A 23,871-nucleotide genomic window follows, 5' to 3' on the forward strand; every position below is an offset into this window, starting at 1 on the left:
TGAGGGTGGCCCCGGTGGGAGTGGGTTACAGGGTTTGGAGGTGGCACGCTGGGCAAAGACTAGTCAATTTTAGGAGACGATTCTCTGCAAGGGGAGCGACGGGGTGGGGATACAAATCGAGGGGTGCAAGGCGAAGGGGGATTTTAGGGGCTCTGAGACATTGTGGCCTGCATGTGAGCTGATGACAGACCCAGGAGGTGGAGGCCGGACGGCGGAGGCGCGGTGGCCGTCCCATGGCGGTGGGCCTGCCAACGCAGCAGGAAGAGGTCAGACTACGGAGTCTGCCTTGGTGAAGGGCAGGGGTGTCCGCCAGGTGGGGATGGCCGTGGGTGACTTGGAGATGGGAAGGGGTGAAAAGACAACTGAGGGTGATGAGAGCACCCGTGTAGAGAAGGCTGGAGGCCCGGAGCTGGTGAGGATGCCCCCAAATCTGAGGGACCCCAGGGGCCCAGGGCTCCGAGTTCCCCCGTTTAGTTTTGCTAATTTAGGCGCAGCCTCACAGGAAGCGAGTCTGTGCGTGTGCAGGCGTGCATGTTTCTGGCCAGGGAGTGCTAGGGTGTGAGGGAGAAAACAGCCGGAGGGGCGGGGAGGCGGCAATGCTGCTGCTTAGGAGACCGGTTCCAAGCCTCCCTGATGCCCCCGCCTCTGGTTTCCACCCAGGGTGCCCTTGGCATGTGCCGGCTTCGTAGAAAGTAAAACAAAAGATGCTGCATCAGCTCCAGTGGCCGTAATAGCACAGGCTGGGTGGCCTGAACAACAGAAATGTGTCTCAAAGGGTTCTGGAGGCCAGAAGTACAAGGTCAGGCTTCCGCAGGGTTTGGTTGCAGGTGAGAGCGCTCTCTCGTGGCTTGCAGATGGTGCCTTCTTGTGTGTTCACGTGGCTTCTTCCTGGTCTCCTGTTCATGGGTGGGGGGATGTGGGGAGCCAGTGCGTGCTCTGGGGTCTCTTGTAAGGACACCGTTGCCATTGGAAAAGGGCCCCACCCTTGTGACCTCACTTGACCTTAATTGCCTCCTATGGGTCCTGTCTCCACGCACAGCCACACTGGGGGTTGGGGCTTCACCCTGGCCTATGAATTTGGGGGACACCATTCAGTCCACGGCCCATACCCGCTGGAGTCAGACACTGGTCTCTAAATCCAATGGTTTTGGTATATATGCTCAGTGCCACTGTAAGCAGGGTCCTTGGATGGATTGGCAAGGAGAGAAGGTGGCTTCTCAGTGAGGGCAGGTGGCCCACAGAGCCAGCGGTGTCCCCAGCCCTGGTGGATAGGTGGTGTCTGCCCAACTGTTTTCACGGAACAGCGCTCCTGTCTCCCGACGTCATGGGGCGCGGCCATTTACTTGGGAGCTGAAGGCTGGCCTGGCCGGGGCCCCGTGCCAGGGGCTCCGTCTCTTCTCGGGGCCGCTCCCATCCCTCCACTGTGCCCGCCTAGCTCTGGGAGCCACCCTGTCCAGCTGGGCGGCCGCCCGCATGTGGCGGTGCGCCCTGGAATCATGCCCCGCGGGATCCCATACGGACTCTGGGTCTCGGTTTGGAAAGCGCCCTTAAGATGTTTCGGATCGGTTACCTGTGATTGGTACTTGTGCCTCACGGTTGAGTCAAGTGTACCAACAACGTTACTTGTAGGAGTTGCTTGTTACATTTTGTACGTACAGTTGTCAGGACATTTAGCTTTACAAATGTGGGGCCCACTCGTTTCCAGGGGTGGCGCCCCTGCACCAGGCCTCACCCACCTCGCCAGCCGGGCGTTTGGGGCCTGATCTGGCCTCTCTGCCCTCCTGGCCCCACCTGGGTTAGCTGCACCCAGGCCCGGCCTTTACCGCCCCCCGCCCCAGCCCGGTCTCTTCTTCCTTTCACTTCAGAGGGTCCCGACGGGATTCCGGGGGCGCCGCAGAGCTGGCTCCGCCCTGCACACGGTTACCGCTGGAAGGAGGGCCCGAGGCCCATCCGAGACGCGGAGCCACGCGCGGCCCCTTTAAGAGGCACTGTCCCAGCCGGGGGCCGTGACGTCACAGCAGTGCGGAGGGCGGAGTAGCGCGCAGTAACGGCGCGAGGGGGAGGGGACCAGGATGGGGCGGGGCGGCCGCTGACTGACAGGAGCGCCAGCCGACGCAGTCCCGGCGAACTCAGGATCACCCCTTGTTGGCCCCGCCCCTCGCAGGTCTCCCCAACAGCCCCGCCCTCTAAGACCCCGCCCCCACCAGACCCCGCCCCCGGCGCACGCCCCGCCCCCGCCCCGGAGCGGGCCTCGCCTCAGAGCTCGGCGGCGGCGGCGCTGCGGGACTCTGGCGGCGGCGCTCCTAATGGCTGCGCGCGGGCCGCGCTGAGGCGCCGGCGGAGAGCGACGGGCGCGGGCCGCGGAGCAGCCAGAGCGAGCGAGCGCGCGGCCGGACCCCGGCCAGGCCCGGCCCGACCCGCCGAGCCCGCGATGCGCCCCGGGGCCGCCCCCCGGCGCAGCTGACGCGCGGCCCGCGGACACCGGCCGGCCGGCCAGGCCACGATGGCGGGGAAGGCGGCCGCCCCGGGCACCGCGGTGCTGCTGGTCACGGCCAACGTGGGCTCCCTCTTCGACGACGTAAGTGTCGCGGCGGCGCCGGCCCGGCCCCGAGCCCGGGACCCCGGACGCTGAGCCCCGGCCCGGAACCCCGGGGCCGCGGGACGCCGGGACCCGGACCTGAGCCCCGGGATCCGGACCCTGAACCCCCGGCCCGGAGCCCCGAGCCCTGGGAGCCTGGGACCCGGACACCGAGCCCCCCGCGCCCCGCGCCCGGAGCTGCGGGCTTCAGCTCGCCGGCACCCGTGCCCTGCGCGCGCGAACCCCCGGCCCGGGGCCCGGAGCCCCGCCTGGACGCCGGGCCCCGGGGCACCCCCGCCCCCGCCCTCAGCTCCGCTCGGGGGTCCCCGGGGCCCGGCGCCTGACTTCTGGCCTCCGGCGGCCGCCCCGCGCCCCTGCCCGTCCCAGCGCGCCGGCGCGGCCTCCGTGCCTCGGCGTCGCCCTGGCTCCCGCGGGGGGTCCCGCGGGAAGCCCCGGGGGCCCGGCTGCTCCTGCAGGGAGGGGGACGCCGGGACGCCGGCCCCGGCCAGAAGGGGATGCCGCCCGCGTGGGGCCGCGGCCTCCCGGCCGCCGGGGGTGGGGGTGGGGGCGGGGGGCGCGGGCCCGCCCGGCCCAGTTCCCGGCCGGCTCCCCGCCGTCGGCGCCGGCCCAGGAGGGCAGCGCGCAGCTCCCGGCTGCTGGTCGAGGGCGGCGGTGCCGGCACCCCGGGGCCCCGGCGGCCGGGGGGGGCCGTGGAGCCGGACACCAGGCGCCTGGGACGGGGGGGGGGGGTGCGGGGGGCGGGGCGCGGGCGAGGCCCTCGCTCTCTGCCCGGCGGCCCGGGGCGTCTCTGAGCGGAGCCCGTCCGCCCGGGTGGGGTTTGGTCGGAGCCAGGCGGGCGCTGCCTTCGTGTTTGTCTTATTTCAACTTCCAGGAGCCCGGCATCCGCTTCGCTGCTGGAGACCGGCCGCGTGCGCTGCGCCGCGGCCCCCGACGGCTCCGGCGCGCTCCCGGTCTGCCTGCGAGCTCCCCTCGGAAGCGCCGCGAGGGGTGTGCGTCTGTATATTTAGCGTGCTATTCTCGGCCTTCCAGGAACGCGCCGCCCGCCCGCCCGCCCGCCCGCCGCCGGAGCAGCGGGGTTTGCCGGGATGATTCAGACCATTAGCCGCCGCGGTCCCCGGGGCGTCTGGGCCGGAGGGTCAGCGGGCAGAGGCTCCCGGGAGAGGCGTCGCGCTGCTCCTGGCTGCCGGCCGCTCTGTCGTCCTCCGGCTGCACACGCACACACCGCTCTGTTGACCCTGGACTGGCCGCTCGACTCACTTCTGGTTAGCGACACGTTGTCTTTGCATTGCCGTTTTTTCAGAGGCTGTGTGGAGCTTTGCACTGGGTTTGCCTCTGGAAGGGACATTTGTTCCGAAGACGGGGCACAGGTTCATTCTGCAGGACGTCTCGGGTGGGAGGGCTGGTACGGCGGTGCCGTCTGCACACGCCCCAGGGCTTGCCGCGTGGCCCAGGGCGGCAGGGTGGGCACGGAGCCGGCGCGTCCGGCGGAGAGCGTCCAGGCGGCGACTCGGTGTGTGGCAGCAGCCCGGGCGTGGATGCGGTGGTGTCAGCGAAGGGCACTGTGGCGCCTGGGCCCCTGGCTGGTGGAGGCGATGTGCTGGCGCCCCCGCCCCTGCAGGACTGAGCCCAGGGCCGAGGCCTGGGAGGCCACAGGGTCGGCCCCTGGGAGACCCAGCTGCAGCTGTGGCCGGGGCGTGGGTGGCGGATCCAGGAGGAAGGGCCCTGCTGGGCAGGACTGTTTTCCTGGGTGCACAGGGGTGGGGGCGTTTCTGCCTTGGAGCGTTTGTCATCCTCCCTCGTTCCCTCCTCCCTCCCCAGGGGACCCCCGTTCACATGCTGGACGAGGACTTGAGCCGGGCTTGGCCCCCACATCCCGCCCTCACCCCGTCAGCACTCGGGGCTCTGTCGTGTCCCCCGGAGCAGCCGGGCCACGTGACTGCCCACGGAGGGCCCCTCTGGTGGCAGCTCATCCTGTGATGACAGCCGAGGGTGTCGTAAATACCCACAATGCGTTGGTTCTCCAACTTTTGCCGCTTACCGTCTTAAAAATCATGGAGGGCCCCAAACAGTCGCTGCTGTGTGGGTTGCAGCCACCAGCGTTCACCGTCTCGGTGGGGTGACACAGAAAGGCCGAAGCCGAGAACGTTCCATTAGATGGGGGAACGGTGCCGGCACCGCCCCTCAGACGCCCTGGGGAGAGCTCCCCAGTCCACTCAGCCCACGCTGGGATGGAGAGGAGACCGGCGTGTTGTGTGGTTGTGAATGCAGCTGTGACCAGGGGACACTCGCCAGGTCTCCTGGCCCCCGCTGCGGGCACCTCTGTCCCAGCCGTAGCCCTTCCCAAGCCTGCACGGCCTCCCCCTGGCTGGGGTGCCCGGCAGGTTGCCCTCGGAGAGCCCTCGGCCATTCAGTAGCCCCAGGGAAACTCCCTTGCTTGGGAGGGGTGGCCGGCGCCGCACACCTCGTGGTTCTGCGTGGCACGGCTGGGTTTTGACAAGTGAGGTTTCTAGCCCTGGGTTCCGTGCATCGCCGCTGGGAGTGAGCTGACGGGGGACTCTCACAGGCCGAGGTTTCGGAGCAGGGCCGCCCTTACATGGTCAGGCTGTTTCCCGGGAAGGAGGCCCAGCCGGGCGGTGGGGCTCTGAGAGCACAGCTCGCTCTTGGGCGGCTGCCTGCCAGGCCCCGTCCGCTCCCTGCTCAGAGCTCGGAGTCCGCCTTGGGCTGGTTTCCCTTTTTGCTCGTGCAGCCCCACGCAGCCCTCCGCCCTGGGGTTGCAGCCCTGTTGTGCAACTGGGCTCTGCTGAGCCGAGAGCGAGCTTGCAGGCCGCCCGGGGCCTTGCAGGCAACAGGTGTCCTTCCGTGAGCCTTGTCCCTGGGCCGAGCAGGGTGGGCGCACCTGGGGCCCTTGTCCCTCTCCTCCCTGTCCCGCCCGTTTTGCCCCCTGGCCCTAGTTCCAGCCTCACCCTGGAAGTTCCCTGGACCCCACGGCCCCTCCTGCTGCTCTGCTCCCTGCTCTGCCTGGCCCTCCATCTCTGGGCTTGCTGGGAGCCACCGGGGCCTCGTGCCAGAGAGCCTCTGGTGACTAGGTCCTCTGCTTCCTCGAGGACTTTGTCGGGTGATGGCCTCACTGGGGTGGCCGTCACACACACCACACACTTCAGCGCGTAAGTGTCAGCACCAGTGGTTTAGTGTGTCCTCAGAGTTGTGCAACCATCGCCAGCCACTTTCAGGACATTTTTGTACCTCAGAAAGAAATTTGGCGTGCCTTGTCTGTCACCCCTGTGCTCCCCACCTCCTGGCCCCCACCCCGGGCAGTCCTCAGTCTCCCGTCCGCTGCTGGGGGTTAGCCTGTCGTGCACGTTTCACACAAATGGAGCCACTCAGGCCTTTCACGTCTGGCTTCTGCCACCGGCCTGCTTTCAACCTGGGTGCGTGTCAGAGCTGCTCTCCTGCTCAGGGCCAAGCACTGTCCCCTCAAAGACACACCGGCGTCGGTGGCCTCCCTCCCGTGAGGGGCACCTGGCTGGCCCCACGTTGGCCGCTAGGAACAGCGCTGCTGTGAGCACACGTGCCAGTGTTTGCATGAATGTGCGTTTTCTGTCCCCGGGCACAGGCCTAGAGGGGCGTGCAGCTGTGTGGTGGCTTCTTGTTGGCCCTGTCAAAGAACCGCCGACCGTGCCCGGGGGCCGCCCCGCCCCGCAGCACACTCCTGGTTACCTGTTTCTCCCCAAAGACCCCCTCCTTGGCTCCCTGGACACCTGTGTTTGGCCTCCCAGCCATGCCACCTTCTCTAGCCACACTGACCTCCTGGGGAGCAGCCAGACTCAGGCCTCCAAGGATTGCCGAGGTGCAGACACCCAGGAGGCAGGGAGGGGACCTGGACCCTGAGCCCAGTGTGCAGTGCTGTCACCTGGGAAAGCCCAGCGCACAGGCTGGTCCCCAGCCTTCCGAGAGCTGAGGACGCAGCGGTCCCTGCTGTCCACACAGCCCTGAAGCAGACTCTGGTGTGCCAGGCGGGGTGGGCGCTGATTGGCTGGCCTCTGCGTGGGCTCCCTCACTGCTCTCCTGGGCCCCTGGCCCCATGGGGGCGGCCTGTGGCATTTCTGCCTCTGACCGGAGACTCCCTCTCTGCGGGAGTTTGGTCTGTTCGCCCGAGCGTGGGACTCGGGGTTGTGGAGGGGGCCCCGCCCACTGCCACGGAGGTCCAAGTCTGCTATGGTTTCGGGGCAGCCTCCTTGGGGTCAGGAAACCACGCCCACACCCTGCCCACCTCTCACCCTCCCCAGTGCCCTGCCTGCCTGTGCTGTGGCTCGGATTGGAGGCCGCTTCGGCGCCGGTCTGTGTGCACCACACGCGCCGGCCTCCTGCCCGGGGTCCTGGCCCTCACAGGCCATGCTCGGTCGCCGTCGGCCAGTCTCTGAGAGCTCACTCTGCGTCAGCTCTGGGGTTTCCTGTTTTTATCGGCTCCCCAGTCACTGAGGGAGGGCTCGGCTCACTGGTGGGGGAGGCTCTTCTTCCATGTGAAGTATTAAATATTTTGCTCGTATGTGTCCAGTGAAGGGAGCGCCGCAGGTCAGCCTGTCGGACAGCCCTGGGGCACAGGGCCGTGCCCACCGCCTCTCAGCCTGGGTGACTCTGGCAAGCCGTGTTCTGGTGGGACATCCCTGTGGAGGGGCTTGCACACCCTCGTGGCGTGCATGTCAGCCCAGGGTCTGCGTGCTCCCCCTGGAGCGGGGGAGGAGGGCTGTGCTGCCCGCTGGGGCCCGTCTCCTGTGAGTGGTGGCCGGGTTTGGGGAGAGAGGCCTGTGTTGGGAGTGCAGGATGGGACCAGGTCAGCCCCCAGCAGACTGTCCCTGTAGAGCCCACTGATGGGAAGGGGACATGACAGGGTGGGGTGGCCGACAGCGGGGCGGTGGCAGTGCTCCTCAAGGAGTGATGGCTTTTTAAATATTGGCCATCTCAGTCTCTGCTTGGGTAGGTGGGCAGGGGTCTCGTTAGGAGATGGGCTTGGTCCAGGAATGGGGTCCAGTGGGTGGGGGGTCAGCACAGGGCCGGCGGCTGGTCGGAAAGGCGGTGGAGTCTCAGCGGAGTCTCCGTCACCCGGTGGTCATCACCCCTTGGGACTCAGCCCAGCCCTCCCTGTGTCTGTGCGTGGGCCTTTCAGAATGGGGGAGAGAGCTCTCAGAGGACCGTGGGCCCGGGGGGAGAGACGTGGTGTTCCCTGAGGCAGGTGTACAGGTGACGTCAGAGAGCCACCTTCTGCTGCTGCTCCCGGGAGTTAGGGCACTTGAGAGTCTCCTGCCGTGACCTGCCCCCCAGGGTGGTGGCATGACAAGGCTGGAGGCTCAGTTTCCACCCACCAGGCCCCGGGGGGGGGGGGCCCTGCAGTGTGGTTCCTTCTTGCGGTGTCAGCCTCTGCTCTGAGGGCCCATCCCAGCCCGACTTACAGGGTTCCCCACCCTGTTCAGCGAGCACAGAGGAGTTGGGAGTCTTGGGCTCCTCTAGGGCTGCCTCCTTTTGGGGGTACCTGTGAGATTTCAGGGTGTGTGAACCGGGGAAGGGTCCAGACTCCAGACACAGGGCAGGGGCTGAGCTGCTCTGCTTCCAGAGCGGTCTGGAGCTGGTCGGTGGGAGAGCTCTGAGCACCCCACACACCTCCTGACAAAGACAGGCTGGGGGACATGGCGGCTGCTCAGCCAGCTCATCTCGGTTGGGGACCAGCACAAGGGCCCCTGGCTGCTGCAGTTGACGCACACCTCAAGGTGCCACCCTGTGAGGGCCCACGTCAGCCCGCAGTTGGAAGGGCGGGGGTAGCCCACGTCCCTCTCCACTCAGCCCCCTCCAGACCCCCGGCCCCCCCCCCCCCGCTCGGTCTGCAGGGTCCCTTGTCAGTCCGGGGGAGGCCAGCTGCACATGCAGGTCTCGCTGAGGCCTCTGTCTGGGGGGGGGCATCTTGGCCGGGGCTCCCTCGACCCCCGGGCTCTTCCCTCAGGGTCCTGCCTCTGCTTGGCCCCTGGCGATGCGCGCCTGGAGCGTGCCCGCACTGCTGTCTGCAGTCTGAAGTTCGCATTCGCAGGGGTCGTTTGGGGAGATGGACGTGGCACTGGAGCAGAGTGCCCCTTGGAGGAGGGGACGCTCGGGGGGCCCAGGGCTCCGTGCATGGCAGGACGGGGGCGAGCGGGAGCTGTGGGCGGAGCAGCGCTGCCTGTGGGGGCCGAGCTGCGTGGAGGGGTGGTGTGCGCACCCCCCAGGATGACGTGGAGTGGGCGCAGGTCTCTGGATGGCGGCTAGGAAGAGACGACCCGGAGCAGGTTTGGGAGGGGCAGGCCCCCCTCCCTGCAGGCTGGTCTTGGGGTTGCCAACAGAACGGGGTTTCCCAGGCTGACAGGTGCCCTGACGGGGGAGCGTGCTGGTGCCTCCCACGCTCAGGGAGACACTGCCTCTGGTTTCGGTTTTTCCTGTAGTGAATAAGAGAAAGTTCTCGTCGCCGGGAGCACGGCCTTGGGCCCAGCCTCCTACTGGTGGGCCTCTGTGACCTTGGGCTTGTCTTCCTGGGCCATGACAGTCATGACCAGGCGTTGGGAGTGCCCGTGGGCTGCAGGCTGCGGGGCCCGAGCAGAGTGCCCTCGTGGTTGGGGTGGCTGTCCCCAAGTCTCTGCCCTGTGTGCACTGCCCTGTCACCACAAGGCCCACGTCGAACCCGCCCCTCCTCCATCAGCACCCTGCCCTGTGACTTCCTGTCCACTGGGCCTTCCTGGCTCGCCTTGCTCTGGCCCGCGAGCATCAGAACTGGGTGGGTGTTCGGGCCTGTGTCCTGGAGGTCCGGGGCGCCGTTCCCCTGGTGGGGTCTGGCCCCAGCTCACCGGCCTGCGCTTGGACAGCCCTCCTTCCGGCCCCACCTCTCGGGGCCTCTGAATGACCAGCAGTTGTTTTAGGAAATAGGTCTCTGCAGAGGAAGGTCGGCCTGTGGTGCCCTGTGTGAGGCCACACTCCAGTGCCTGGGCGCATGCAGTGACACACGCAGGTGGGGATGCGGGGACCGTCTCTGCCTTCTGTCTGGTGCAGCGGTGGGCACATGGTCTGCCCCCCCGCAGCCTGCGTGCCCGCCCAGAGGGCAGGGATGGCACCTGGCATGGTGGCTGCGGTGGGCACGGGAGGGAACGGAGGCCTGGGTGGGTGTCTCTGGTGCCTTCCCCGGCAGGCCTCTGTCCTCTCCTCCCTGGCCAGGGCCTCCTTGTGGTGACAGCCTTGTCCCCACTTGAGTCCAGGGCTGAGCAGTGCTCAGGCTGCCTGGTTGGCCCATCAGCTGTCCCCTGAGTGTGGCCGAGGGGACAGCCTCATTGTGCCCACTCTGTACCTGAAGCAAAGCCAGGCTCAGACCAGCGGTGCTCCTGTTGCTGTGCTCCGCCCAGCTGTTCCACCCCGAGGATCCCGCTGCCTCGTCATCAGCACTGTGCAGCACTCACCCGCCCCACCCGGAACTGGTTCGGCTTGGTGCTTCGGCCTCTCAGCCTTCCCTGTTGATAGAGATCTCATCACATGACATTCCATTCAGGTGTGCTGGCCTCTGACCTGTGGTGCCGGGGCGGATTTGGGGTTCTCTGTGGATGGATGTGAGGGCAGAGTGGACACAGCCATCGGGAATCAAAAGAGCTGTGAGGCTGCTGGGTTCCGGACCCTGCGTGTTAAGAACCAGAGACACCTTCGTCAGAGCGTGGGTGGGGCTGGGGGTGGTCAGTCCTCGGGGCAGTCGGGAAAGGCACGGGACCCTCTGGTGGCACTAGTCCTTAGGAGCGGGCAGTGGCAGGCGGGGCTCCCTGGAAGGGGTGTGTGTGTCCACAGCCCCCTCCCACTGCCCTCAGACAGGGTGGACACCGACTCAGATTGGGGCAGAGAGGGCTTCTCTCAGGTGAACCCTCTGCTCCCAGCCGTGGGGCGTGATGGCCCGTGCTGAGGGCTGTCCCCATCCTCCTCCAGTTGCCCCGCAAGCATCGGGTGGTCCTGCTGCCCGTGAGGCTGTTGCTCTGTGGTGCACTCACCTGGCCATCGAAGACCCTCTTGAGTGGAGACTTTCTGTGGACGGGTGGCTGGGCTCCTGGCGTGGTGGGAGAGGAGGGCTTCAGCCTTGCAGGGCCAGAGGGTCCGTCGCCTTCCTGGTTGGCGTGTGGCTGCTCTGGTCTGGGCTTGTCATCCAGGGAGTGCAGTGACGTCGCAGGGCAACGGGGCAGGTGTCGGCTCTGGGGCTCCCAGCTGCGTCACGTTGGACGGATAGGAGGAGACGCTGCTGGGGCCTCTGTCTCCGTGCAGGGGAGACGCTTCACCTCTCGGGTCTGGGGGGGTGATGGGCATTCAGGCTCGGAGGCTGTGCCCTCTGGCCTCGCCTCCTGCCGTTCCCGTCAGACTGGCTGGCCGCCATGTGGTTGGCCTTCAGGGGAGACCTTGCGGTGTGGGCCCCCCGTTTGAGCCTGGCCCTTGTTGGGTGTGGGTGTGGGGCCCCTGGAAGGGCCTGCTTTGGGGTCCTCTTGGGCCAGCAGCCTCGGTAGCCACTCTGTCCATCAGTCCCGGAGTCCACAGAGCCGACGAAGGAGGATGGGGTCTGAGAACGAGTGTGGGGGGCAGCTGCCCCACCCCAGCACGGACCTCGTTCCGAGCACCCTCCCTCACCTGCTTAGCCTTTCGGGGAGCCATTGGTGGGCCCCTGCTGGCTCTGTAAGAGGTGAGGATGCAGAGTCGGGTCAGGGAACTCGGGCCGCGTGGGCGAGCCTGCGGGTGCTGACTGAGAGCTGGGTTGAGTGGTCAGTGCTTTCAGAACCCTCCTGAAGCCTCCTCTGCAGTGCCCTTGGGAGCCCAAGAGGCAGGCATGGAAGGGTCAGGAGGCAGACAGACCCCTCGTCCTAGTTTGCGCAGAGGTGCCCTCTGGGGGCACTCAGGGCTCTGGACCAGCTCTGGGTCCCAGGCTTGCTTGGGGGCCTCAGTGGGCCCTGGCTTCGCTCAGGCCAGCCGAGGTCTGCCTGACACCCGAGTGCAGGGCCCTCTGCCTGTGCTGCACTGCGACTTGGGTGCTTTGGGACTCACTGTCAGGCAGACTCATTCGGTTAAGAATGACATCTGTCCAACTCACAGTCAAATTTGTGGGGACATATGTTTTGCTTTTCTTTTCTCCTTCATCACTGTTACGGTTTTCAGATCTGTTGCAACTTCCTGTTTTCGCTGTGCCGCCGTCTACCCTCACCCTGCATCCAGGCAGCTGTATGCAGTCCAGGTGGGAGGCGGGGGGCGGGAGGCGGCAGGTGGGGGGCTGGGCTCTGTGCCAGGGCGGGGAGGTCGTGGTTACTAACGCTGCAAACAGAGTCTGGGTGAGCAGTGGCGACTGCCCACCTGGGGAAGCAAAGGTGCACCCGGTGGCCGACGGACTGCCCAAGACTGTCATCAGGACTGGGTAGGGTGTCACCTAACTTTCTGAGCCCTCCAGGGCTCTGTCCTTACATACATGGCCCGGGGGACCCCTGAGGTTTTTAGAGGGGAAATTCTTAGGGCGGAAGGTGTGGGGCCCATGCAGGGCTGCCCGGGGTCCCCCCATCCCAGCCTTCAGATCTCAGTGGCTCTGTTGTGCTGCCCAGGCGCAGCCTCGGCTGAGTCTGCAGGCATGTGAGCAGCCAGGGGTCCTGGAGAGCTGGTTTTGAGGGACTGTTAATAGCTGGTCCCAGCGGCCTTGGGCTTCCCATTAACTTGTATTTAGTGAGTGCCTCCTGGGAACTGGGCCCCATCCAGGGATTGGAGGTGGAGCAGGGCACACCCCAGGGCCCCCAGGGGCGGTGCCACTACCAGCACACTGCCTCTGCAGGCGTCCTCCGGCCAGGCAGAGCAGCCGAGCGCTGGGAGCTGCCCACGGGCCCTTGGGTGGAGGTCCCTGAAGTCCCTTACGCGCTGCTTTCCCTGTTTCTGCCCCCCCCATTTGGCACGCCTCCCCCCTCAGACCTAAGACAGGAGAGGCCTCTAGGGTGAAGCCTGTAGAGCAGGTGAGGCTGCAGGGCATGAGGGGACAGAGAAGGGAGGGTCCTCAGGCTGAGGCCAGGAGAGGTGAGGACAGGCTGGGGCCCGAGAGGGACATGCTGAGGGTCCGGGGAGGGGTGTTGCAAGAGGGGCTTGCTGGGGGTGCGAGAAGTGGGGCCCCTGCGTACCCAGGGCCAGCAGGCAGAGCCATGGCTCAACCTGTGGAGTCGAGTGTCTTGCAGGGATGGGGCACAGCCCCCCCTTCGGGCAGGGGCCCTGGCGCCAGAGCCTGGCCCAGGCCTTGTGCCTGGAGCTGCCCCCAGCTGCTAAGTGCAGCAGGGGATGGACACAAAGGTGACGTAGCACACAAGGCCTGCCTGGGGAGTGGAGACCACAGATGACCTCCTGGAGCGAGTGGCCGGGGCCAGGGTAAAGGTTATGGAGCATGGGAGCTGACCAGGGGAAGTGAGAAGGGGGGTCCATTGGGGCCAGTTTGGGGCAGGGACAGAGGCAGGAAGCAGGGAGTGGGCCTGCTTGGGGAGCTGCAGGGCTGGCACGGGCAGCAAGTGGCCGAAACTGTGGACCAGGAGGCTGCGTGTTCCAGCCCCTCTTTCTTTCGTGCACGGGGACAGCAGCTAATGACCCACTTCTGCCGCCTCTGGGAAGCTGTGGTGAGGTGCAGGGCGCCCCTGCCCTGGCCCCGCTGTTGTCCTTCCCCAGGACGTGGGCCTGCAGTGTGGACGGTCAGCCCCCTCCTGCGTGCCCCCTTGGGCCAGCGGAGCTGTCTGTGCTCTATCGGTATTTTTTAAGCTACTGATAAGTGAGTCAGCCCGGAAGGGGAAGAAGGGGGGCTCAGGGAGGGCCAGGCTGGAGGCTGAGGAGCTCCGAGCAACTCAGGGAAGTGCAGCCGGAGAGGGTCGGCGTCCGTGGAGGTGTGGTACCTACCAGGAGTCTGTGGAATGGCCCAAGAGTGGGGTCCGCTGTGGACCGACGCCTCCTGGGGAACAAAGATGAGAAACAGGAAAGCACCCCACCCCCACCCTGTGCACTTCCAGCTCTGTTTGTTTGATCTGCAGCTGAGGCGGAGCGGGGAGAGAATGTGAGAGAGTCATGTCCGTCCTTGCCTCCCGTATGTGCCCTGACCGGGGATCGAACCTGCACCTTTTGGTGTACGAGACAACGCTCCAACCAACTGAACCACCCGGCCAGGGCCAGCTCTATTGTTTTATGTAATAAACTGTCACTTGGGGAGGAAGTTAACAATTTATCCTGGTTTCTAGGAGAAAACTGGTGTCTCTGACCCTAACCTTGCTAATTTTGGTTTTCTATAATGAGGAACTCGTGGGGAGTGACTCCCAGAGGCCTGAAACGCCCCGTCCGCACTCGGCGTGGCATTCAGGCCGCTTTCGGCGCAGACAGACCTTGTTTGGCTTCAGTGCTTTTTGCTGCTGCATCAGGAATCCGTCCTGTGGGCGAAGGGCCGAGTTTTATTTCGTGAGAGAATAGACACTCGCTTCCCTATGGAGTTCAACTTCATTCCATCAGGCTGTTGCTTTCCATGGAGAAAGCGTGGATCCTAAGCTGGTGGCCCTGACTCAGAGTCAGCGCTGCTCCTGGTGTCTCGTGGGGCTGCAGGCCCCGGCACGTGGGCTGGGTATGTGGGCTGGGCCTCCCTTCCAAATGGGAAGCAGCACCCTGTGCCCAGACATCTGTCACAGTGTCCGGTGTCCTGGAGTGCAGAGCATGGGGCAGAGGGACCCCCAAGCCAGACCTTCCTTGTCACAGATGGGCCGCAAGTCCCCCGTACTGAAGTCACCAAATGCGTAGGCCCCCTCAGCAACATGCTCCTCGGTGAGGCATTCTGCTCCTGTCCCATGCCTGGAGTGTCCAGGCACCCTGAGGGTTACCTGGCCTTTTGGCCGCCGTGAGTGGGCATGACGGAATGCCCTCACGGAACGCCGAGGGGCGGTGAGCGGGCCTCCGTTTTCTTGCTGTCACCGTGCCGAGCACCAAGCCCTCCGCTGGCCTTCTCGGGTACGTGGGCGAATCCCTGGGTGCCGGCCCGGTGTGTGCAGACAGGGCTAGCTACACGTGTGTATTTACGTTCCACATGTAATATGTGCGCACCTCACACGAGGTCTGTCCAGAGAAAGTCCCGCCATTGTTAATGTGACAAGAATGGTTTGCATGATGTAGACGTCACCTGGCAGCCAAGGAGCGTGGACGGGAACGCACACGTGTGAGCAAGGACGACTTCACCGTGCTGGGCGGTGGGGGCGGCAGACGCCGTTGAGTGGGAATATGCACTGAGTGGCCATCACATTCACGACCGAGCGAGCGGAGCCACGAATCTGCGTCGGATTCTGCGTTGAGCGCGAAGGCTCCTCTGCGGACACTGCTCAGGTGATGCGGAGGCCGCAGCTGTGGGCAGCTGGTGACTGGCAGCTTCCTCACTCCAGCACACGCCCGCTCACGCACCACGTCTCGTGCGGAGGGTTTTGTGGAACGTCAGGTCACCCAGGTGATTCAGCCCCGCTGCAGCCCAGGTCTGGCACCTTGCTGCTTCTGGCTTCTCCCGAAACTAAAATCGCCTGTGATGAAAGGGAAGCGATTTCGGACTATTGACGAGATTCAGGAAAATACGATGAGGAAGCTGATGGCGATGGGGAGAACTGTGAGTGGTCCCGAGGTGCCTCCTCGGAAGGGGACTGAGGAGTCACTGTCCTGTGTGCACTGTTTCTTGCATCTTGTGTCTTCTTCACTAAATGTCTCTGTTCTTCATGTTACATGGCTGGATGCCTTCTGGACAGGCCTCGTACAGTGTCCACACATGCACATCACACACGTGTGTGCCACCGCTGCTGGTCTGCAGCTCGACGACTTTTGGTGTTGTCAGTCTGAGAAACAGGGCCACTCAGGTGGCTGTGACACGGCTTCCGTTACCACCGGGTTTGCATTTCCCTGGTTACTTGTAGCATCACGTTTGAGACTTTTTTCCTCAGATTTTCTAGGCTTTTTATTTTAGAAATGTGCAGCCCGTACTGGTTCTTTACCTAACTTATCAATAGAGTCGTTTGGATAAGGTGATCGTAGGGTTTGTAGAATAGCTTTGCCTTTTGATCGCCAACGCTGAGTTTTTAGGGTGGTTTACTTTCTCAGGGCTGCATTCACATGTACAGACAGGTCTGTGCCTAAGATCTTGACGGGAATGCCTCTCCTTTGTCTCAGGTGTGTGCACCCCATGGCTTTGTCATGTTTTTCCTTCCATGAGCCCTGATAACCCATGTGGAAGTCCCTGACCAGAGGTGTGGTCAGTCTTCCTGCCAAAAGCAGGCAGGTGTCCCATGTGGTCCCCCTCTCGTGATCCTCACATTCTCTCCTTGGCCAGGGCCGTTGTCACCAGCGGCTGATGAAGTATGAGCATCTGTCTCTGGTGAGGTGGCAGGTGACTGTGCTGGGGCCAGGTAGGCTGTGGGACCAGTGGCCCCTGCTGGAACAAGCTCTCCTCAGGGGAGAGCCTTTTCTGGCCACCCCGCAGCACCAGCCGTGCAGTGAGGGTGCCTTGGTTGCTGTGACTGTGGGCTTAGTCTGTGACAGGTCACGAGGTCGTCGTTGACCACACCTCACTCACTAGGTGCGTGGGAGTGTGGGCAGCCGCCGGGCAGGTGTGTGCAGGGCCACAGCCTAAAGTGGACCTTTTCCTCTGGGCTCTGCTTTGAGTGCCTTCTCGTACGCGGCGGGAGGTGGGTGCTCCCTCACTCTTCTGCAGGCGGGCGCCTCGTCATACCGGCGCTGTTGGTTGAAAAGGCCCTTCTTTGCCCACCAGTGGCTGTGGCACCCTGCTGGAAGTGCACGGGGGCTTCCGCACCCTCCACTCCGTGCCCGGACCTGTGTGCCTGTCCCGTGAGATCGGGGAGCGGGGCCCCCCGGCCCCGCCGTCTTTCTCCAAGCCCGTGCGGCTGCTCTGGTCTCTTGCCCGTCTGCACGGACCCTTGGGTCGGCGTGTGGCTCTCCACGGAGGGGCCGGCTGGGGCCGCAGTGGTCTCCGGGTGGCTTCGGGGGCTGCCGGCCTCACGGTGCGTCTTCCTGTCCGGGAGCGTCGGGTCCTTTGTAATCTCTTCCGACGGCATTCGTAGCTTCCAGTGCAAGTCTTGTGCTTCTTCTGTTGAATCTATTCCTAACGTTCTTTTAGTGCCGTGAGCCTGTTCAGGCCTCCTGTTTCTCCTGTCTTTCTGGGAGAGTGTCTTCCGTCTAGGGTTTCCAGATGGCCACCACTGTTGGTGGGATTCTCTCAGAGCCTCCCTGTTTCTGAGGCTGGTGGTCATGCTCTCTCTTTCATTCCCGGCTTGAGCGGTGTGCGTCTTCTGTGTTTGGTCAGTCCAGCTAGGGGTTTGTCAGTGTGGTCCGTCTTCTCAGAGGACCGACTGCGGTCCTGCTGGCTTTTCTCTGCCGTCCTGAGTCTTCGCAGTGGCTGCGTCTACAGTGACGTCCGACAGGGGGCTCTGTTGGCAGGCATGTTGCCGCTGCAACTGCCGGCGAGAACATGTTACTCCCTGCCTCCCACCTTGTTTTTCCTTGCTTTTTGGTCGGCACCGAGCTGTTCTTGCTCGTTTTCCAGGGGAGCCTGCATTTCTGTGGCAGGCTAACGTGGCCACCCTTCTCTGTCACTGAGGTGGGTCCAGGGCACGGGGCCCTGATTTTGGGTCCCCTCCCCTGTACGACTGAGCTTCAGGCAGTCTGCACGGGGTGCCAGCTGAGGTCCCCTCACCGCAGATTTGTTGACTTTGCTGCTGGAATAAATGCAAAGCTGATGGGAGCCAGCTCCCAGCCAGATGCTCCTCTGAGCGCTCTGCCATCTCTGAGCACCTGCAGGGGCCTGGCCAGCGGCACCCTGAGCCTGTGGTGCTTGCCCCAGACCTCACAGACGGCTGCAGCCGCCTCCTCCCTGACCTCCTGTGACTGACTGCAAACGAGCCGCAAACACCTGGACTGGCCTCAAGAACAGAGCTGGGAGGAGGGCCCTGTAACAGCACCCCACCGAGCCACCTCCTGAGGGCCACCTGGTCGTCGCCTTCACAGGGGCAGCTGGTCGGCCCCGGGCCACTCTACACGGCCGAGCCCAGTTCACCGGGCGGATCCCAGACACAGCCCTGCAGTGGGCCCTGGTCCTTAGGGTGTGTGGACACTTCCTGCCTTCAGGGCACTTTGCCTAAAGCCCTGCAGGACCAGAGGTGGCCATGAGCCCTAGTGCCACTTCCCCAAGTGTCTGCAGTTGCCCCCTGCTGCCCGCCCTGGCCCTCCGCCTTCATGACTCGCCAAGGAGGGAAAGTGCTTCTAGCAACGAGGAGGTCTTGCAAGTGCTTTTCTTAACCAGGGCGAGCAAGACATGGACTTGAACTTGGCAAAAATGGTGTGTCTTGTGGCTAGCACTGACCCAATAGTGTCGCCCACATTTTTCTTTCCCAGTAGGGCTATGGCAGCATCTCCCTCCACCCCCTCTGCACAGGTGTCAGGAGCCCCTGAAGATCAAGGTCACGGCCCCCAGCATGAATTTCAGGGGTGACCCAAGGAAGCCTTCTCACTGAGCTGAAAGCGGTTCCTAGAGCTCAGCCAGAGTGGTGGGCTTGTCCTCTGACCACTGCAGCCCTGGACCCTTCCGGGTGGCATGCTGGGTGCAGGCCCAGACCTTGAACAAGTTTCGGAAGAGCCGCATGTTGGCTGGTATGGTGAGCCCGGCATCTGTGTCCAGGACTTGGGGTGCTCACTGGTGCCACGGGGGCTTTCTCTGCCTCCCAAAGACTGAGCTCTGTCCCGTGCACAGGAGGCGTGCACTGTGGTGCTAAAGGAGTGCTAGAGACAGGCGGCTCCTAGGAAGGGCCAAGAGTGAGGCTCAGGGCGCAGGAAGGAGCAGCTCAGTCGGCTTGCTTCTGGGGGCCCCGCTACCGCTGCTGCTGGGCAGAGGGCCCACCTGGCGGCTGCGGACAACCACCACCCCCTGCCCTGGCCGAGATGGGCACCAGGCGGGGCCTCTTCCCGTCACTGGCTTCCAGGGTCAGGGCTGGAGCTCAGGAAACGTGCAGCGACAGATGATGGTGGCATGGCCCTGCTCTTGAGAGGAGCAGTGCTGGGAGCACCGAGCCACCTGCCGCCAGACTGCCACCAGGCCCCCTCATCGGGCTGTCTGCACTGCCACCCCCCGGGCTTCCAGCTGTAGGTCTTTGAAGCGCCCAGTTTTTAATTCCGGTTACTAAACACAACAGTAATACTCTGGCTGGAAATATTCTTTGCCAACAGCTTATATTGGCAGCCTGAAAACAGACATTTGAGGCCGAAACATAAGAAAAGAGAATCCGAGCGTGAAGCTCTCACGTCCATGACCTCTGTCTGGTGAGATGTTCCCTGCCGCCCTCCGCCCTGGTGCTGGGCGCGGTCGGTGACTGCGGCTCACGGCCTCCTCCCCAGCCCCCTGTCTGGAGCCGGCCTGCGGAGGAACACAGTGTGTTCAGGCGTCCCTGAGGTTCTTTAGAATGGCACTTGCTGGAGTCTTTACAGCAGCCGAGAAGGAGACCGGGATTGAGTGTGTGTGCACGTCTGTGTGTCAGTAGGTGTGTGGACTTCACATGTCTGTGTGTAAATAGGCATTGTGGTACAGAGTGCCTCCTTCCCATCTATCGCTCTTTAGTGTAACAGACATGTCGGCTTTTAAAGCACGGAAAGTCATAGTCTGTGGATTGCGTTTTGGGTAATGAGGGACCAGAGCGCGGTGTGGACTTAGAAAAGGGGTGCGGTTCTGGGGGGCGGAGAGGGACTGGTCTCCTCTGCCTGCGGCCCAGGCGGGACCGGGTGGGGCTGGCGCCTCTCGGGGATCGTTTCGCCGCTCCTGGGTCAGACACCGTGCGGGGCTTGGCGCCCAGAGGCGGGGTCTGGACTTCGTGCCCAGCCTTTGCCTCAAGGAGGGAAGGACGTAGGTCACTGGCTCCTGGGTCGCAGTGCAGAGGTCTGCGGGGTTTGCCACTCAGTGTCTCGAGGAGTGGGTGGTACTCCAGCAGTGGCTGTGGCCACTCTTTGGGACCCCACCCTTTTCCTCTATTTCTGGGCTCCTTCCAGAGGCTGCTGCAGGGCTGGGCAGCCCCACGCGGTGCCCTCTGTGCCTTACTTGCGCGCCTGGAGACCTCTCCCAGATGGCCCACTGGACTCTTCCCAGCCTACCCAGAGCGAGGGGACCCGGGTGACTTGAACTGGCCTGGGTGCTGCGGAAGCCTCAGTCAGCCCGCTGGGGATCCTGTGCGCATCCTAGAGCCAGATGCAGCGCGCAGAGGCGCGGGAAGGGGCCAGCCTGGCGGCCCACTCCGCACCCTGCAGGAGAAGGGCAGTGACACCTACTGGCAGGGAGGGTGTGAGGGACGGTGTTCCAGAGGGAGAAGGGCGTTCCAGAGAGTCGTCCCGGCGGCCAGCACGCTGTCTCCTCGGAGGCCCGACAAGGCTGCCCCTGCCGCCCCCCACCGCAGGCCATGATCCCCTCGCCGTGCCCAGCTGTGAGCATGCCCACTGGTGGGCCAGGATCGTGGGCTGAGGCCCTCACGTTTGCACGTGTGCTCAACACCTGGGCAGCCCTCCCAGGTTTGCCAGAGAGTCCTCCAACGGTGCAGGGCTGGCTTTGCCCGGGACTTTGAGGGTGGAAGCTTTGGCTTTTGAGTTGGATGTGCAATGTGATACCAGGAAGTGGCAGGAATGGATGAACTTACACTTGTGTGTGCGGCCAGCTCTTCCGTCTGTGAACCGGCTCTGACACCTGTGGTCAGCTGTGGAGCAGCTGTCATGCTCCTGGTGGCCAGATGCACAGAGTGTTGGGGAGGCACTGGGACTTGGAGCACCTCAGGGCTGGGCAGGAGGGCAGGGTCGCCCTCGGGCCTCCGTGCTACCTTCTCGTCAGGACCACTGATGTCACAGGGCCAGGTTTCCAGTTTTTCTATCTGTAGGATCTTCAGAGTTTCTCCTGGCCCTGCTTGTCTGGCCATACTTATTTTGCCCTTCCTTTTTTTTAAGAGAACAAATTGCAGAATTGAATGTCTTATGACTCAGTTTCTAAGTTCAGTCAGCAGAATGCACCATTTCCTGTGGAAGCCCCACTCAGCCAGTGGACAGTCCCCTTACCAGTCCCCCCCACCTCCTCTGCCCCCTGAGTGTGACCTCAGAGTGGTGACCAGTCTGCCCCTCCTGACCCTGTGTGACCCTCCCCTACCCCGACCCAAGCTCCTGCCCCTCAGTCCCTTCTGAAGTGGGGACAGCCTCAGGCAGGCTCCTGGAGTGGGAGGGCAGACAGAGCAGTGGCTGCGGCAGCTGTCCCATGGGCTGTCCCACTCCTTACCTGAGGCCTCACTGCCGGTCCACACCTGAGCTGTTAGTCCAGACAGCACCTGCTACGCCACACCCTCGACTCCTATGTCACCAGCCAACTGTGACTCTTTCTCTCCCCAAATCCAGTTCAATACCACAGTGCTCCAAAGCCTGTGTGGGGGCTGTGTCTGGGGGCTGTCCTCACGGAGCAGTCATCTGCAGGCTAGTCTCCATGCCTGGGACCCTGGGCCACCAGGGCTCACGGGGCCTCAGTGGCCATCCGAGGGGTCAGATGTGTCCCCTTCCGCTGGTGCTCACTGATTCACAGCCTGTGGCCTCTGGCCCCTTGTGCTGCCTCTTTGAAGCTCTCTTCCCAGGGGCAGTGTGATGTGGCCTGGTGTCTGCATCCCACGTGGCCCGGTCTGTCCCCTGCAGAGTGGGAGCTACATGTACGCCTGCCTCACACTTCTCTGGCACCAGGAGGCTCACAGACAAACCGCAGGCCCAGGCCCTGGGACACGGTTTGGAATTCACTTGGGACACGTGAAGGCTGTAGACGATGGCCGTGTCACCCCATCTTGGTCTCTGTCTTTTAAAGGACAACCTGAGGCAGGCGACGGCCACAGTCTTTCTCAGGCTGAGCAGTGGCAGAATGGGGGCGGTGCTGTGCATGGCGGGGGCAGCGGGGGGGTGGGCCCAGCAGAGCACGTCTGTGTGCGTCTCTCTCCAGGAGTCTGAGCGGAGGAGGGTGGCCGAGGAGAGCCGGGCAGTGACACTGGTTGGCCCGCTCAACCCTCTGCTCTGTTCTCCACCACCCAGTCCTTGGCTGGCAAGCCCCTCCGTGGCCTGGCTGGTGGTGTATCCTCAGGGGAGTGGCGTTCCTGGGTTCCCACACAGTGGCCCCAAGCAGGAGACCTTAAGGCTTCTCATTCTGTCTGGCACTCCCAGGTCCCCTGCCCTGCCTCCCTGCTCAGCCTGGGCTCACCTTGTCCTCTCACACACACTGCCCTCTGCTCACTGAGAGCAAAGTAGAACCTTCTGGAAAGCTTTTAAGGGAGCGGTCATCAGACTTGAACAACATGTGGGACTGAGGTTGCATCTGTGTTGTAGGTGTGTCATGCTGGCCACACTGAGCTGGGCCCTTCAGGTGGGGGTCCTGGTAGCGCCAGTCTCCTGAGTGGACATTGGGGGATATAGTAAATACAGGACTGATTCCAGAGTCACAGCAAGTGGCCCCTGTGCCATGCCGGAGGGCTGCTGGGAGGTGGCGCCAGGTGATGACCTGGGGAAAGCCCCCACACACACCAGGCAGGGGGGCTGAGGGCATGGAGGTCAGGGTGATGGTGTCTGGCCTGCAGGGCAGGGATGGCTTTCTGTTTCTTCTGGGTCTGAGGGCAGCTCCTCCAGGTGGTCAGGAGGGGGAGGCACCTGCCCCTGTGCATAGCCAGGTGTGGGAAAGGGCTTCTGGGAGGTGGACTCTCTGTGGCCCTGCTGGGACCGAGGTGTCCTTGTGCTTGAGGCTGGCGTTCTAGCCAGGTCTGGAGGGCCTGGTGCTTCTGGGACACCAGGCCACAGGAGAGGGCAAAGGGCCGGCAGATTCTTGTCCTGATTTATACACTCTTTCTCTCTAAAACATTTGCTGACCCCCCACTTGGGGGTCAAAGCGTGGGTGGGTAACAGATGATTTAATGAATTTGGGAGTTGACAGGCCTGGGAAGCAACTTGACGTTTTGCTCTGAATCTGGGCTGTAAGGCCATTGGGCCCTGAAGCAGCCGCACCTGGCTCCCGGGTCTCCACACCTGGCTCCCGGGTCTCCGCACCTGCACTCGCGGCACCCCACACAGCCTGTGGCCCCAGAGCGATGGCCTGGCAGGAGTCAGCCTGGGATGGCCCCGGTGGGGTGGCGGTCCTGCATCTGCCGGGGCTGCTCTTCTCCACAGCGACCAGGCATCCCAAAGCTGAGTGTGGCAGGCTGTATTTAAATCAAGGCCATCAGACAGGAGCACGTTCCGTTCCCGAGTTTAACGGAGGTGCTCAGACTCGGGGTTTCGGTGAGTGCGTGCAGAGGGGGTGCAGGGCGGGGAGGGCCGCAGGCAGCAGGAGACCCTGCGTGTGTGAGAGGCCGCAACTGCGGGTGCGGTGCCGAATGACTGTACAATCCGAGGACCTGCTTCTCAGGACTGCTGCTGAAAGGGGGGGTGGGGGCATCCCGCAGAAAGCCTACGCCCGACGGGGAGAAGACGGAAGGGCGGCAGCCTGTGCTGGTCTCCGCTGGGCTGGCTGGCTGGGCTGAGGGGGAGCGGCTGAGTGCCTGGTGTGCAGCTCTCTGCGGTCCAGGGCGGTTGTCAAGGGGGGGCATCCTCCGGAAGGTGGCCGCATCCCACTGCGCCCAGGCACCAAGGTGGAGCGCCAAGGGAGGGAACTCCCCTTTGCTTTATCGGCTAGGATCCCAGTAAGGGGCAGGTTGTCAGGTTCTGGGAACCAGGCTGGGAGCTGGGGCCACCGGGGGACCCTGCCTTTGGGCTCTGCTGGACCTTCCCTGGCACCTGCTGCCTGGCCTCCCCTCCTGGCTCGCTGGCTTCTTGTTGCCACCTTCTTCTCCGTGTGGATGTGGAGGTGGGAGGCCCCTGGCAATGGGGCTGTCCTTCCCAGGGAGACACCCATTGGTCCTAGAGGTGGCAGATGAACCGGGATGGGGGTTTGTCCCAGGGGCCCCTGACTGACCCAGGAAGCCCTGGCTCCCAGTCCCGCCACTGTGTAGTGAAGAGCATCTGGAATGTGTTTGAGAAGCTTTGGCCTTGGCCCGTGGACGTGTGACGTTGGGTTTTCTGTGGTGGCCGCTGTCAGGCCCAGGGCCTGTCCCGGTGCTTCTGGGCGGTCCCTCGTCCGTTTCCTGCTCAGCCCTGGTGCACATCCTCGGTGGAGCAGGGGCGGCACTGCT

At 64.0% G+C, this 23,871-nt stretch overlaps 1 protein-coding gene across 2 annotated transcripts in view; it reads left to right on the forward strand.

The window, feature by feature from the left end:
- The first annotated feature begins 2,268 nt into the window (after nt 1-2,268).
- INPP5A (inositol polyphosphate-5-phosphatase A) overlaps nt 2,269-23,871 on the forward strand; it is a 141,672-nt gene continuing 120,069 nt past the window's right edge. For both annotated transcript variants that reach the window (XM_045853845.1, XM_045853844.1), the window contains exon 1: nt 2,269-2,578. In XM_045853845.1, the coding sequence (XP_045709801.1) occupies nt 2,504-2,578 (75 nt within the window). In that variant the 5' untranslated portion in view covers nt 2,269-2,503. The remainder of the gene's footprint in view (nt 2,579-23,871) is intronic.

The sequence above is a fragment of the Phyllostomus hastatus genome, unplaced genomic scaffold (assembly GCF_019186645.2).
Source record: "Phyllostomus hastatus isolate PE091 unplaced genomic scaffold, TTU_PhHast_1.1 phas_scaffold_1066, whole genome shotgun sequence".
Classification (NCBI taxonomy): domain Eukaryota; kingdom Metazoa; phylum Chordata; class Mammalia; order Chiroptera; family Phyllostomidae; genus Phyllostomus; species Phyllostomus hastatus.